A 15,365-nucleotide genomic window follows, 5' to 3' on the forward strand; every position below is an offset into this window, starting at 1 on the left:
TTTATTTAGTGGATGAGGTACCTAGGGAAAAAATAGTTAAATATATAGCAATAAATACGATTAGATGAGTTAGATAAAGATCGGTCCCACAACTAGTAAGAGCTGGTTGCAAGATCTTATAATATCGTAAGGAGTCTGGTCATGCAAGTTTTGCGCTGATCGTGCAAGGTTAGACATGATCACGTGATGGATCATAATTCAGAAAATGTCGCCTGTCGATTGTTATACCCTCCATGAGGTCTATTAGTTAGAATGTCACTTACTTAATCCTCTAACCGGGTATAACAATATTAATAGTTTAAATCTACAATTTAAGAGTATGTGAACTTAAATGACCTAACTTAAATTTAAGGATATCTGATGCATTTTACTTTAAAAAATGAAAGCAACCGGGCAACAGCGCCGGGCGCGCTGCGCTCGCGAGGGTGGGGTGGGCGAAGCAGCCACAGACCCACAGCAAAAGGGAGGGGCCCATCGCGGAGGAAGCACGGGTTATTTTAGCCGCTGCGAATCTCGTAAAATCCAGGAAATTCGATTCAGTCGACGCCCGTCTGCTTTCTCCCTCGCCGCGAAAAGCCGCAAGCCAACAAAAAACGCATCAAAGCAGCGAGGCAACGGAGGAGAGAGAGTGGTAGGGGAAAAAAAAAGGCGAGGCGCTCTCTCCTCTCCCTCCCTCTCTCTCTCTCTCCCTCTCTGTCAAAGGAGGCTCAAAGCAGGAGGAGAGGCGGAAGCAGGAGTGGTTGGTGGGCTGCGGCGCATGTGAACTGTGGTGTTGTTGGTAGGGGAATTGGGATGGGGGTGGGAGGAGGGGAGCCGGTTTCGGCGGTGGAAGCGCCGGCGGAGGAGGCTGGGAAGGACGTGAAGGGGAGGTGGCGCGTGAAGGTGAGGCTGAGCAGGCTGGCGGTGCTGCTGTGGGTGCTGGCGGCCGCGGCGCTGTGGTTGGGGCTGCACTGGCGCTTCCGCCGCGCTGCGCTGCGCAAGGCGGAGGAGGGGCTCGTCAGCATGTGCGAGGAGCGCGCGCGCATGCTGCAGGACCAGTTCGCCGTCTCCATCAACCACGTCCACGCCCTCGCCATCCTCGTCGCCACCTTCCACTACGAGAAGCAACCGCCCGCGCTCGACCAGGTCCGTCCCTCGCCGAGCTCGTAGCCTCGTACAAGCTTCAGCTGCAGCTGCCGCTTGCGGCCTCTTGATACGAGCTCTGATTCTTTTCTACTAGTGGTGCGAGTTATGGTTTCTGCTCTGCGCTCGCAGTTAATTGCGCGTGTCACTGTCTCTGGAATCCTTGCCGCTTCTTCCATTGCCATAAAACTCGACCGTGTAGTACTTGCTCTTTTCCTCTTCTGCTGCTTCCACTTCATTTAATTACTGTCAAGTCTGAACTTCGATGTCTCCCATGGAGGCATAGGCTACTGTGTTGCAGCCTGCAGGCCGTGTTTTGCAGCACTTCTTAAATGAAAAATAGTTCCCTTTTGTGCGCGCGTGTCGGATTTACTGCCGCAAATTGCTGTTCGGCTGATTCGTTTGTCGGCTACGGGCTTATCTACGGGTGATTTTTTTGCAGGACACGTTCGCGGACTACACCGCGAGGACGTCGTTCGAGCGGCCGCTGCTGAGCGGGGTGGCGTACGCGCAGCGGGTGGTGCACGCGGACCGGGAGAGCTTCGAGCGCCAGCAGGGATGGATCATCAAGACCATGAAGCACGAGGCGTCCCCGGTGCAGGATGAGTACGCGCCTGTCATCTACTCGCAGGTCACCGTCTCCTACATCGAGGGGCTCGACATGATGTCCGGCGAGGTATGCCGATGCCTTCCGTTCATTCTTGGGTTAAGATTTTTTTTAGCGGGAAAAACAGCAGGGTAAGGCCCTACTGTCGCTTCTTGGGTTAAGATTGTTCCTTGTTGGTGTTGGTTCTGAACTTTGGTGACCGTTTTGTCATCTGTGTTGCTGCAGGAAGACCGGGAGAACATCTTGAGGTCGAGGGCGACCGGTAAGGCGGTTCTTACGAGACCGTTCCGGCTCATGTCTAATCACCTGGGTGTTGTATTGACGTTTCCTGTCTATCTTCGTGACCTTCCTGCTGATGCCAAGGTGGAAGATCGTGTTGCTGCTACCGCAGGGTGAGCGTTAACTCCTTTTCTCAATGAAGTGGTGAAAGCATTTGGCTGTTTATTGCGCTGCAAATATTTGTTATGCTTCACGGGTGAAAGTGGTCGCGTTTCTGAGATTGTTGAGCACTCAGCATTTTCACTGGGCACTGGCTGAGACAGTTGTCAGTGACCCTAGAATTGAAAGTGAGATACTCATAAGAAAAACTTAAAAACAAATTATGGTCAAAATCACAACACAGTTGTTGCATGTGTTACTGTCTCAGAAAACGAAGTTCAAATAGATAATTATTCGCACTAGTATTTGAAGTACAGCTTGGGAAAAAATGTCTTCTTTAAATTGTGCTATTTATTCAACAGATACCTTGGGGGAGCTTTTGATGTAGAATCATTGGTGGAAAATTTGTTGAGGCAGCTAGCTGGCAATCAGGAATTGGTGGTGAATGTTTATGACATCACAAATCATTCAAATCCTCTTGTCATGTATGGATCTGAAGTTCCTCTCGGTAACCCCTCACCATCACACATTTGCATGCTAGATTTTGGCGATCCATTCAGAAAGCATCACATGATTTGCAGGTAATGTTTGCACTGATGATTGATTTTTTTCCTTCTCATATTATGTTTCGAAATGATCTAATTTTATATCCTGTTCTCCATAAATCTGAGCAGATATAGAAACAAGCCTCATGTCCCAATGTCCGCAATTACTACACCCTCTGGTGTCTTTGTTATATGGATGCTTGTGGGCTACATATTGTATGCTGCTTGGAGTCGCTATGACAATGTTAAGGAAGATTGTCGGAAAATGGAAGAGCTGAAGAAACGGGCAGAAGCTGCCGATGTTGCCAAATCTCAGGTTTAGTTTAGTTACAAGTTATTTGTTGTTTTAAACTCCAAACCTTTCTCTTTCTCTAAAAAAATCATGTTTATCAATGACAGTTCCTTGCAACTGTTTCTCATGAGATCAGAACGCCCATGAATGGTGTCCTTGGTAATTTTCTCAATCCTACAGCACATTTGATCTTAGTGTTAATGTTACTCTTTTCGTAAGAGGAAAATGTGATGACTTATCGTTTTCTTGTTTGTGTAGGGATGCTTGATATGCTATTAGACACAGACCTAAAGTCAACCCAAATGGATTATGCGCAAACTGCTCAAGTCTGTGGAAAAGCATTAATATCTCTGATTAATGAAGTGCTTGACAGAGCCAAAATTGAAGCTGGCAAGTTGGATCTCGAGTCGGTACCATTTGACCTGAGATCCATCCTTGATGATGTCATTTCCTTATTTTCTTCCAAGTCAAGAGAGAAGGGAATTGAGGTTAGTTCAACTTATTTCAATAATGATTGGACAAAGATGGGCAATAAATCATTACCATGTGTTATCTTTTAATTGAGCTGATTTCCATAAACTTAGCATTCTTGTCAAACATCCTGCATGCTTAGCCTCTTGTTCTGTCCCTAATAATTTCCTTTTTCTGTGCAAAATTCTAGCTCGCTGTATATGTCTCTGAACGAGTTCCTGAAATCCTATTGGGTGATCCTGGAAGGTTTCGACAGATAATAACAAACTTAGTCGGGAACTCGATTAAGGTAAGTGTGCTCGACCTTTTCTTCCAAGAATGATTATGAACAATGAAGGCTATTTTATCTAAAGATGGATGGAACAACTCCGTTTTAGCAAAACGTTGCATGGTGTTTGCTTGGTACACTAAGTTCATTGCCAACATAAGTTTACAATTGTTTTTTGTACTGTCTTTACTTTGTGACAGTTCACAGAGCGGGGACATATTTTTGTACAAGTTCATCTGGCAGACCACTCAAATCTTGCAACAGAAGCCAAAGTTGAACCGGTAGCGAATGGGATGAATGGACATAAAGATGAGGCTGGCGCTATATCCACCAGTGTGTCTCACAACACACTAAGTGGTTTTGAAGCTGCTGATAGCAGAAATAGTTGGGAAAACTTCAAGCATTTGCTGTCTTATGAGACAAATGAGATGCCTTATGAAAGTGATTCTGACAAAGTAACTCTTGTAGTAAGTGTGGAAGATACAGGGATAGGTATACCATTGGATGCCCAAGGCCGGGTGTTCACACCTTTCATGCAAGCTGATAGTTCAACTTCTAGGAACTATGGTGGAACTGGAATTGGATTGAGTATCAGCAAATGTCTTGTTGAAATAATGGGTGGTCAGATAAACTTTGTCAGTCGACCCCATGTTGGGAGCACATTCACATTCACTGCAGTTCTCCAAAGGTGTGACAGAAGTGCTATTAGTGATAGTAAGCCTGTCACGTTGCACCCTCTTCCCTCCAATTTTAAAGGTTTATCTGCACTATTGGTTGATAGAAGACCAGTAAGAGCTACTGTAACTAAATATCATTTGCAAAGGCTGGGAATTGCCTCTGAAGTTGTTAGTACCATTGAATTGGCACTTGAAGTGTTGTCTGGGCGAAATGACAATTCTCTTACTAGGTACTTATCTCAGTTGCACGCTCTCTAAAGTTCAAATCCTGAAGTGATTGTACCATCTTTAGGAACCAGGAACATGAAGCATGCTTAGCTGCTTGCATGCTTACAAGCATGCATGGGTGGACCTAGTAAAGGCCAGGGGGGCACATGCCCCACTCAAATTCTTGTTTTCAGTGAACTTGGACTTTTTTCGTGAAGCTGCAAAGGCCCAGTCACTAGCGGGTCGCCACTCATTTTTTGGGCTGGATCCGCCCCTGCAAGAATGCGTCTTTTGTTTGCAAAAATATTTGCTTTGAAACAATTTGGTTGCGAAAGAGTTGCATAAGAATGATTATAGATAATGTTGTTGATTGCATCGAAATGGTATTGGTTGATCCATCACAGTTTTGATTACCAAATTTGTGGTGTTGAATTTTCTTTCGATTTGTATCCTAATCCATTAACCCGTGCACCTGCATGGACTAGAAATATGTTTAGAAAATACATGGATAATAGAACCTTGTGAAATGTCTATGATTTAGGATTTTGATGTGATTGATGTGCGTATACTGATCAAGTTTCTTTACTATGTTCCTCTACTCAATCAGAGTCTTGCATAAAGTTATTTTTTTTGTTTTCCCCCCTCACTTTCACGATATTCGTCAATGTGTGTATGTTCATCAATGGTATAATATTTCCTTTATTTTTTAGTTTGTCTCCGGACTCCACAACGTAATTAAGAGAGAGACCTAAATTAATGTTTAGGTGAAAAACATATGAACTTTGCAAGGCAGCAAAACTTTGGGTTAATTTTGTTATAATGGTAGATGTGGGTAATTTAGAAGCAAATATCTAGTTTCTTTTGGTTGGTTTTTTCATAATGGCGTATGTGAGTAATTTAGAAGCATGTATTTGCCCGGGGGGGGGGGTACTTTGGGTTAATTTTTTCATAATGATAGAGGTGGGTAATTTAGAAGCATGTATTGGGCACTTTGAGCCAATTTTTTCATGACAGCAAATGTGGGTAATTTAGAAACATGTTAGATCCAATGGCTATTGTTGTCAATGATGATTAGAGTCGACCAGATCGATGGTCGGATGTTTTACTTTTGTGTGAGAATGTCTAGAATTTATCTCTTTCTAGCGCACTTCATCTGAGGATTGACATGGAGGCTCTGAAAGGAGCCTCTAATTAGTAATAGTAAGATTGTTACTTTGTTCCTGCAGTTCTCCTTACGTTCTTGCATATGATTTATTGAATTGAGAATTTATTTGTTGCAAACATTTCCTGAAAAATGCAGTTTTTGCTGTTTTAACATTCATTTTTTCTTGAGTCTAAAAAAACTTGTTCCGAATTCATTGTGCAGCATGAAGCAACCTTCCATGTTGTTGATTGAAAGTGATTCATGGGGCTTAAAGGTAGATGTCTCCTTATGCACTAGGCTCTTGGAGATCAAACAGAACAGTTGTGAACCGGTATCACCCAAAGTAATACTTCTTGCAGCTGTAGAATCAGACAAACTGAAGGCAAAATATACAGTTGACTCGGTGATCACAAAGCCCCTGAAAGCAAGCACATTTGCTACTTGTTTATTCCAAGCACTTGGTATCACACAGTCGAGCAACGAGAAACATGAGGGCTCAGGATCTCTTCGCGGGTTGCTTCTCGGCAAGAACATATTGGTGGTTGATGATAACAAGGTAAACCTTAGAGTGGCTGCTGGTACATTAAAGAAATATGGGGCAAAGGTGGAGTGCGTGGAGAGCGGCAAAGATGCTCTTGCCCTTCTACAAGTCCCACATAAGTTTGATCTTTGTCTGATGGACATTCAGATGCCGGAAATGGACGGGTAATATGTGTCTTTCAAGCTTTTGCTTACGAACTTGAGCATTTCTTTTTACGCATATGAGCCCAAAATATGTGACATCATCTGCACTGGTGCCACTGTACAGAGATAATTACATGATTATAAAAGTTATGTTTCCATTTAATATAATATCCGCTTCTGGAATAAACAGTACATCTTTATGCCAGGCTGGTTAAAATAAGATCAAATTCCAAGTTGTATGTGTACTGTTAAACATAAAATTATGTTTAATCTTGATATTGTAAGCCCTCGTATAGGCTTGTATCCTGTCTAATAGTAGTTTAAATAGTAAGCATTAAGCAAGTACTTTCAAGCCATGAGATGATCACTTTACCTAGACTACCATACAACAATGTTCAGTGGCCATTTCATTCCCTTGCTTTGATTTAATTCAATGTACTGCTGTTTGATATGCCAGGTTTGAGGCAACTCGGCAGATACGGGCAGTGGAAGCGAAGGCAGATGAGCAGACAGAAACTGAGGATGATTCAGAAACAGACAGCACGGCAAAGGCAGTGAAATGGCACCTGCCGATCCTAGCAATGACCGCCGACGTTATCCAGGCCACCTTTGAGGAATGCACGAAGTGCGGAATGGATGGATACGTCTCTAAACCCTTCGAGGAGAAGCAGCTCTTCCAGGCAGTGCAAAAGTTCTTGGACCCGTACATTGGGAGTTCTGACTGAACTGAGGCAGCTACTCTTCCATTTTGTAATCGCTTAATCGAGGTTGCAATCTGATTCTGAAGGCAGCCCGTCAATTGCAGTTTCCCTGGGCTGCGCGCCGATCAAGCCTGCGACTGAGAGCACAGATCGGTGCTGCTGGGCTGCCGGCGTTGTGTACATGTATTGTATTGGCAGAGACCTTGTTGTAGCACGTAGTAAGCTAGGAGAAGCACATGCCAGTTTGAGCATGGCCTGCGCTGCTCTCGGAGCCCAATGATGCATCTTGATCCAAGTTTCGTTTGTACAGCTTCTTCTACTCCGGTATCCGGTCCATTGTAGAAGGAAGGCATGCTTGCTCGGTTCAGCAACACTCGAAGGAAAAGCCGAGTAGTTTTTGCTGTGTACATTGCATTGGGATTTCTCCAGTATGATGTGGCCCACGTGCGACTTAAGATGATGTAATTGGCTCAAAGAACTTCCATATGGATATGAACTAGGTTCACATTTCCATATGAATCCTCTTGAGCTTATTCACTTACATTTTTCTCAGGTTAAAATGTGCAGGAGAACTTTCTTGCATGCTACGCCATGTAACCGTAGCGTAAAGAGCCGGACGAAACGCCGTCAGCAAATCCTTGACCGTGTGCGCGCGCAGTGCTGGTGGTAATGTGTAAATTGCTGGAACTTTGAATCGACATGGGCTGGAAAGGCTCGACATACGGGCCAACATTTGGGCGTAAAACGAATATAAAATCCAAGCACATCCTAGCAACCACGTGGACTTCCGGTCATCAGCCAGAAAAAGCAGGGTGCTGTACCAGCTGAACCATGCTTTTTTATTTTTTATTTTCTAACATGAATAATTAAATAAATATATCTAAATTAAAGATTTGTAGAATTATATGTCTACCGTCCTTTCATAGGGTGGTAAGGTGTCTAAGTGCTACCGTGATAGGATCAGTCCTTATCACCCTCTGATAAGACAGTTAGGCTCGGGTAAACAGTACTTGTTATTTTTTTTTCTCTTTACTCTTTCTCTATTTGGATAATGGGGTTACTATGCTCTAAAATTCAATAAATATTTTCTGTAGGACCTATATTCATGATGAATCCATTTAAAAAGGATCCACCCTGTGTAGGATTCAAAAAAATTTAAAAACTCTAAATAGGGATATTTTAGAATTTCTAGCAATTTTTAAGACTAAAAAAAATCCAAAAATCTAGGAAAATTCAATAATATTCCTCTCATGTGTCTTAATAATATCTAAAATTATTTCCAACCTTAGTTTACTTGGTGAAAAAGTGGGTTCCTTAGTAACATAGAGTTGAAAATAATTTTAGATATTATTAAGACACATGAGAGGAATATTAGTAAATTTTCCTAGATTTTTATGATTTTTTAGGACTTAAAAATTGCTAGAAGTTCTAAAAGTAGCCATCTTTGAACTTTTTATTTTAAAACATACATGGGGTATTAAGGTGAATCCTTTTTAAATGGATTCATCATGAATTATAAGATTTAAAAAAGTTTTATAAATTTTAGAACACGATAATCCTATTGGCCAAATAGAGAAAGAGGGAAGGAGGGAAAAATAGATATTGTTCATCTGAGCATTAGACATCGGCTCATAAAATGCGATAGGCACCTAATTCAGCTAATCTTTTCATCCGACGTATATTTATTTAATTATTTATGTTAGAAAAATATAAAAATAAAAAACTCTTGGTTTGTATTGTTCCCGTGGTCACCTCCAAAATTATCTGGAAACAGTTCATGGACAAACATCCAGTGAAATCAGAAAGAGTGGAAGATCCATCCATTCTTGTTCTCCAAACGATAAAAAAAATCTCTGTTATTAACAATTTAATTTTATATCTTATGTACCACCTAGTTTTAAATATATACATCATCTATATCAAATATATCGAAGGGTGCATTCGAATCTTTAAAGCTTAGCTTCGCCCTCGAACAATAAAATCCAGGTCACCCATCACAAAGAAACATGCAGATTCAAATAACCCGTACTGAAAAAAACTGGAATTATTGGTGGTGGGAGCACGCGTACGTGACACCCATGCGGCCATGACAACGGTGCTGGCTCCTGCAGTCCCTTTGTTGCCCTGTGCTCGGCCGTCAACCTCAATGGCTCGTACCCTGGTGACCACCTTGCCATGTTGGCGCCGGCAGCTGACCCTCGAGCCTGCCGCGCCCACGTCTCCCTCGCCGTGCCACACCCACACGCACACAAAACATTGGGGGAAACGGAAGGCAAGAAGATCTTTTCCGCCCGGCCGGTGATCTCGTCCTTGCCTTCCGGCGCCGAGACGCAGAGGCGGAGAAGAGAGACGTGTGGCGACAGCGAGTTCAGTGGTGGGGATGGATGGATGCATTGTGAGGCCGTGGGGTTGCCGGGTCCGGAAGAAACCGTCTCCGTCCGTGGGGGAGAGTTGGAGACCCTTATCGACGCTACGTGGAGCCGTGGATGCGTCTCTGGCGAGCCAAAAAGATCTCTGTGCGTTGATGTGCCGCGCCGGCGTCTAGATTCATGTACGTATGAAAGTAGGATTAGAATTTCATCGAAATTTCGTAAATTCTGAAGGTAATAAAACCCCTCATGGAAGAGTGAAACCGGTGAACGAAAAAAATATAAAACGAAATTTAAATCCCCGCAAGGAAGAGTGAATCGGCCAACCGCCATCAACATCAGAAACGTTACAGATGCAGGCCTCTCAATTGTTCGAGGAGCATGCGAATTAAACGATGAGCTTTAGTTGTGCATGAGAAATTACTGGGAACTTCATTTCTTCGTTCGCTTCCCATTAGATGCTTTTGCCTTTAGCATTGAGTGTGTCGCGAGGATGGAATTGTTCGATCGACTTGGAGGGTGCCTTGCAGAAAAAAAACTCTTTACAGACGTTCAGGCTTCAGAACTCGCATATGTGTGGTCATATGGAGATCAAGTGGAGTCTGAAGAATCCTGCGTTGAGATCAGGCCCATTCAACTCGCAAGTAATCAACAGGTCGGTGGAGCCTTGCATGCACATCAAAGCCTCAAATTGAGCTCAATATAATGCATGGAGTCGTCAAAAGGAGAGAGAAGGAAAAGAAAAAAAGAATGTCTGCCAGTAAAGATCATATTTTTTGTTTCTCATTTTACACATCATATTTTTGTGTAAATTTTTTGTGAGAGCTATATCATAATATCCTCTATGTAAAAAAAATTAGATTTTTTCATGATAATTTAGATAGTGTTTTAAATTTTGAGATAAAAAAACAAAGTATTTTTTAATTTTAAATGTGTCGTCCATTCTATCCCGATCATTAGCTGTCATATGGGACGCCAATCAAGAGCAAATATTTGGTCATATGTCGGTTCCCAACCGATCTGGCGGTGATGCCGGGAGCGCTATCCAGGCTTGCCGCTGCATGTAGCATGAGGGTGTGCGCTCTCACCGTCTTCTCCCCTACGACATTTTCACCTTTCTATTTATGTATATATTATCTTTAGTATTTTACTACTTTTATGAGTACGTGATGAACTAAGTTTAAATATGTGTACTACATCTAAGTATTGTATGAACTTCTACCAATCATAACGTGTCAGCTTGTGAAGTTAGTATGAACTAAGTTATTGTCGAAGTATTGAGTAAGGAGGTATTTTGCCTAACGGGCCCTACGAGGAATATGACGATCGGCGGAGATTTTTCTAAACCCTAGCCCATCGAGCGATCAGCGCTTAGCTTGCACGACCAACGCAAGGCTTACATAGCCAATCTCCTTGCAATATAATATGATCTCACGATCAGGCCTTGCTAGTCGCGGGACGTCCATACCTAACCTGTCGAAATCATATTTATTGGTGTCTACTCAAGTGTTTTCTTTCCTGAAACACCTCCTCCAGCGAATAAAGTTATGGCCGACGCAAATAGACAACATCCCGTCTCATAGCATTAATTGCTACGGAGTGGGGTGTTGCAGACTGACTTGCGCCACGTGACAGATGGGACAGTATCTGCAGAACGATCATACAAGTGAATGATTTTACAGGTAGACTCACGGAGCGTAGGGACGGGACAACATGGTAGACGAACTTACAGTGCACAGCGTTGGGAAAGGCCGGGCAACTGGGAGAGGCAGGTGCTGCGGCGTTACACGGATGAGACGGACATACAGAACTCTCAGGGCAAGTTGGGTTCACCTAGTTCTCTATGATTATCATGATCTAAGAGTAGAATATCTAGTTAGATATGAATCTGCTAAAAAAGATCCACTTGTAAATTCTCCTTCCTTCGATGAGGAAACATAAGTCAAATGCACTTATATGTAACTACTTCACTAATATTGATAACAAAATATATAGAACGTAAAGCTATTATTCTTAGTGATGTCTGAACTTGGATGATTCTCGTGTTCTTTATTTCATCACAAATACACGCACATTGCAAAGCGTCTTTCACGTGTCTATTGACCGATATACTGAAATCATTGTTAGAAATTAACCCTCGATAGTTATGTTGTTTATTATCCAAGTGACTAAGTGTATAGATTGTATTATTTTAGCTATTGTATAGTAACTTATTACGATCTTACATATAATTTGAGTGATCTTTTATGTTGCAGTAAATATGCACAGGTCATATTCGTTTTCAATCTATATTCATTTTATATTCTTTTTTATATTATCTGTGATCATATTCGTATCAAACTATCCGTATTTAAATCTGTTTTTATTAAAAAAAATATGGTTTTAAATGCAGTGAAGACTTGTTTCGATCGATCTCAAGTCGTTTTCATCCTAATTACTCGGAATCAGTTGTTTAAGAAACTAACAGAATGCTAACATTTTCCTGCAGAAATCCGTTCTCCCTAATCATGTGAACGTCAGTAGTAGACTGGTTTGTACACAACGTGGAAAATTCCTGAATTCCAAACGGACCCATTACTAACTTGCGAACCATACATACGCCGGTACCGTGCCACCAGCTCCATCACCCGTAATTTTCCAACCTCCGTGCACGTCTCGCACGTCATCTATTGCCCCATAAAAATTAGCCCTTTCACATGGCAAAAGGTGGACCAGGAAAAAAGAAAAGGAGAAAAAGAAAGTAAATAATTTCGCTATCTGTTCCAAGTTCCAACACGAGTGAAGAACACGGCAACTGGCCGGCCGACTGCTGCTTCGTTTCCGTCCGCGTGCTCTGACCCCCAGCGAAGCAGCGAGCCACCGGCCTCCCCCTATATAACCGCGCCCCCTAAAGCCTCGCAGTCTCCAACTGAACGGCCGCAGAGACCAGAGAGATCCCCAATTCCGCACCACAGACCCTCGTATTCGCGCGGGCTCCCAGAGGATTCGTGCAGCATACGCTTCGAATCGGCCGATGGAGGCAGCAGCTGCGGCGCTCAGGTCGCCCACCGCCGCCGCCGCCCCGTCGCGGCGGCTGGCGACCCCGGGCGCGAGCTCGCTCCCCTTCGACCGGAGGCGCAGCTTCGCCTTCGGCTCCATCAAGGTTAGGAGGAGGCTGTGGTTCTCTCTTACGGCTATAGCTTGTGTCTTGACGGGTGTGTGGTTGAATTAGAAGAAAAAAAATGTTTGGATCTTTTCTATAATTCCTTTGTAGCGTGCTTATCCATTTCCTGTTTTTTGCTTCCTTGCTTGAGAAGGGAAGGATTTTACTTTTCACGGATTGCTTGGTTTCTTGGCTTGATTACCGTGCAGTCTGGTTTTTTATTTCTTCAAAAGATTCGATTTTTTATGTGTGTTTTTGGTGTTCCAAGCCATCTGAGCATGTTAGTGGATTGGTCTCCTGATGCGCTGTCTTTTGCCGGATGCCACACGCAGGGTCTCGGTCGGCAACAGCTTACCTCTAGGAGTAGGAGGCGAAGCAGTGTGGTCAGGGCCTCGTGGTCCCCCTCGGAGTCGCTGCCGCCGTCCTCGTCCATCGCGCCGCTCCGGATGGAGTCGCCAGCGGGGCAGCTCCTCTCACAGATCCTGCACACGCACCCGCACCTGCTACCTGCCGCCGCCGAGCAGCAGCTCGAGCAGCTCCAGACCGACCGCGAGGCCGAGAAAGAGAAGGAGAGTGGCGGCGACCTCGTGCTGTACAGGTAATTGTGGTTTTTTTATCAGTGAGTTCGTTCGTGCTGTACAGGCAATTGTGGTTTTTTGATCAGTGAGTTCGTTGCCCTTGTTACTTCCGGTACATCTAGTTGTAAGAGGATAGCGTGTTAAGAGTCTGTTACATAGCAATTGTACAACTGTCAAGCTATCGAGGCCGGCTGACATGCTGCATCCAGCGCAGATTAAATCTTGTATTTTATGGATCCTTGTTGACCTCTTTAAACATTATGTGAGTTTAAAAACTTAAGAATTGTTTGGAGGGATAGCCATATCATGTATGAACTGATTATCAGTTGTGTTATACATAGATAAGAAAGTGTGAATTATTCTAGCTGTTTGATTGGGATGGAGCTATCATAGTTCATATATGAGAAATTGAGACTGACAGTTCTGGTTTAGAATTGTTTTCTTGACTAATAGTTTCCTATAGAAGGAAATTCCAGGTTACATTTGTGCTCCACTGAAAGTTCAAGCTTGGTTACTTCTAAAAATGAACTAATAGTTTCATGTGAGTTGGAGAAATCTCAGCTAATTTTTCCATTTTTTCTGGATTGATAGGCGGATAGCTGAGGTAAAGGAAAAGGAGCGAAGAAGGACCTTGGAGGAGATACTCTACTCTCTGGTTGTTCAGAAGTTTGTTGAAGCTGGTGTTTCTTTGGTTCCGGCGCTCTCTCACTCCATTGATTCTTCTGGACGAGTTGATCAGTGGGCAGAAAATGTGGACAAGAAGCTCGAGCATTTGCATTCACATGAGGCCTATGAAATGATCGAGAACCACCTCACTCTCATTCTGGGGCAGCGTCAAGCTGATGCCACCATTGCAGCCATAAGTAAGCTCCGAGTCGGCCAAGTCTATGCTGCATCTGTGATGTATGGTTATTTCCTCAAGAGAGTCGATCAGAGGTTTCAGCTCGAGAAGTCGATGAAGAGCCTGCCTTGGGGATCAGAAAAGGAAGATGATGCACTGAATCAAGTTATGACGACTGATTCAATGCCCTCAGCTCAGGCTTCTAGCACTCACCCAGAAATGGCCTCATGGACGTCCTCTAACTTCAACGCAGGGGGGCCTAGCCAAGCTGTCAAGCCATGCCGCCTTAGATCATATGTCATGTCTTTTGATTCAGAAACATTACAGAGGTACGCCACAATTAGATCAAAGGAGGCCTTTGGCATTATTGAGAAGCACACGGAGGCATTGTTTGGGAAACCAGAGATTGTGATCACACCTGATGGCACAGTTGATTCTTCTAAGGATGAGCATATTAGGATTAGTTTCGCAGGGCTGAGATGGTTGATCCTGGAGGCTGTTACATTCGGGTCCTTCCTTTGGGATGTTGAGAGCTTTGTGGATTCCAGGTACCACTTTGTGACCAACTAGCTGGGTCCAAAGATTGTCATCCCAGAAACTGAAGATTCATGCTATGTGTATCTAGTCTGATGTCCATGGGCTTCAGTAAAGACTGCTGTACAATGTTGTCACTATTACCACACCTCGCGCTGTATGCAGAGCTACCCATGATTCTGCCTGGTTTTCTAGCACCACGGTATTGTAACGATCAGATATCATTAGCCTGATATTTAACCATTAGGTTTTGCTAGCATTTGTGCTACCCGGGGTGCTCAGTGTTGTATCTTATGACTGATTCTCCTTTGGATATTGTTAGAGCTCTTTAACCTACTGACTCTGTGATGGAAGTGAATCTGTGGTAGAAATAGATTCTGTAGTGAAAGTGATTCTGTTTGTGAAATCGTTTGGTATGCTAGTGATGGAAGTGATTCATGAAAAAAGATGTATTGAAATTGAGGAGAATCAGTCGGAAATTGGTAAAAGCTAGATTTTTCGGCTTCCACCTCGCAGTATAAAACGTGAGAATGATTTTATCTGATTCTGACGCAGAACCAATTCAACAGCAAAGCGTTTGGTAGCGCTCCCACCAATTCTAGAGCAGAATCAGCTCTCAGAGCGCTACTTACACCATCTTAGTCATGAAAGGGGGTTTTCCATCAGCAATTACAACGTATAGCAGCACCTTGAACGAATCATGGAATGTAATTCAAGGCCTCGTAGCCATCAATAATCTTGATGAAATTCTTGGCCATGAGCCTCCCTTTAGTGGTAATAATAATCCTCTCCGGATGGAACTGCA

At 43.4% G+C, this 15,365-nt stretch overlaps 2 protein-coding genes across 2 annotated transcripts; both read left to right on the forward strand.

Moving 5' to 3' along the window:
- Nucleotides 1–516: 516 nt before the first annotated feature.
- LOC133913169 (probable histidine kinase 4) lies at nt 517–7,524 on the forward strand. The gene is made up of 11 exons (XM_062356235.1): nt 517–1,125; nt 1,565–1,798; nt 1,955–2,121; nt 2,470–2,688; nt 2,782–2,968; nt 3,052–3,103; nt 3,203–3,432; nt 3,606–3,704; nt 3,884–4,590; nt 5,934–6,416; nt 6,853–7,524. The coding sequence occupies exons 1-11, from the start codon at nt 793–795 to the stop codon at nt 7,118–7,120; spliced, it is 2,979 nt and encodes a 992-aa protein (XP_062212219.1). The 5' UTR covers nt 517–792; the 3' UTR covers nt 7,121–7,524.
- Nucleotides 7,525–12,348: 4,824 nt separating this feature from the next.
- LOC133913170 (UV-B-induced protein At3g17800, chloroplastic-like) lies at nt 12,349–14,896 on the forward strand. Its single transcript, XM_062356236.1, has 3 exons — nt 12,349–12,607; nt 12,940–13,205; nt 13,777–14,896. Exons 1-3 carry the CDS (start codon nt 12,479–12,481, stop codon nt 14,594–14,596), a joined length of 1,215 nt encoding a protein of 404 aa, XP_062212220.1. The 5' UTR covers nt 12,349–12,478; the 3' UTR covers nt 14,597–14,896.
- The last annotated feature ends 469 nt before the right edge of the window (nt 14,897–15,365 follow it).

Source organism: Phragmites australis, chromosome 3 (assembly GCF_958298935.1).
Source record: "Phragmites australis chromosome 3, lpPhrAust1.1, whole genome shotgun sequence".
Taxonomy (NCBI): Eukaryota; Viridiplantae; Streptophyta; class Magnoliopsida; order Poales; family Poaceae; genus Phragmites; species Phragmites australis.

What these genes read in the sequence shown, in the direction of transcription:
- LOC133913169 (XM_062356235.1), top strand. Translation starts at nt 793, where the DNA reads ATGGGGGTGGGAGGAGGGGAGCCGGTTTCGGCGGTGGAAGCGCCGGCG. An exon ending in AAGCATCACATGATTTGCAG is followed by an intron (nt 2,689 to 2,781) that starts GTAATGTTTGCA and finishes AAATCTGAGCAG; the next exon opens with ATATAGAAACAAGCCTCATG. An exon ending in AATGACAATTCTCTTACTAG is followed by an intron (nt 4,591 to 5,933) that starts GTACTTATCTCA and finishes TTCATTGTGCAG; the next exon opens with CATGAAGCAACCTTCCATGT.
- LOC133913170 (XM_062356236.1), top strand. Translation starts at nt 12,479, where the DNA reads ATGGAGGCAGCAGCTGCGGCGCTCAGGTCGCCCACCGCCGCCGCCGCC. An exon ending in TCGCCTTCGGCTCCATCAAG is followed by an intron (nt 12,608 to 12,939) that starts GTTAGGAGGAGG and finishes TGCCACACGCAG; the next exon opens with GGTCTCGGTCGGCAACAGCT. An exon ending in GGCGACCTCGTGCTGTACAG is followed by an intron (nt 13,206 to 13,776) that starts GTAATTGTGGTT and finishes CTGGATTGATAG; the next exon opens with GCGGATAGCTGAGGTAAAGG.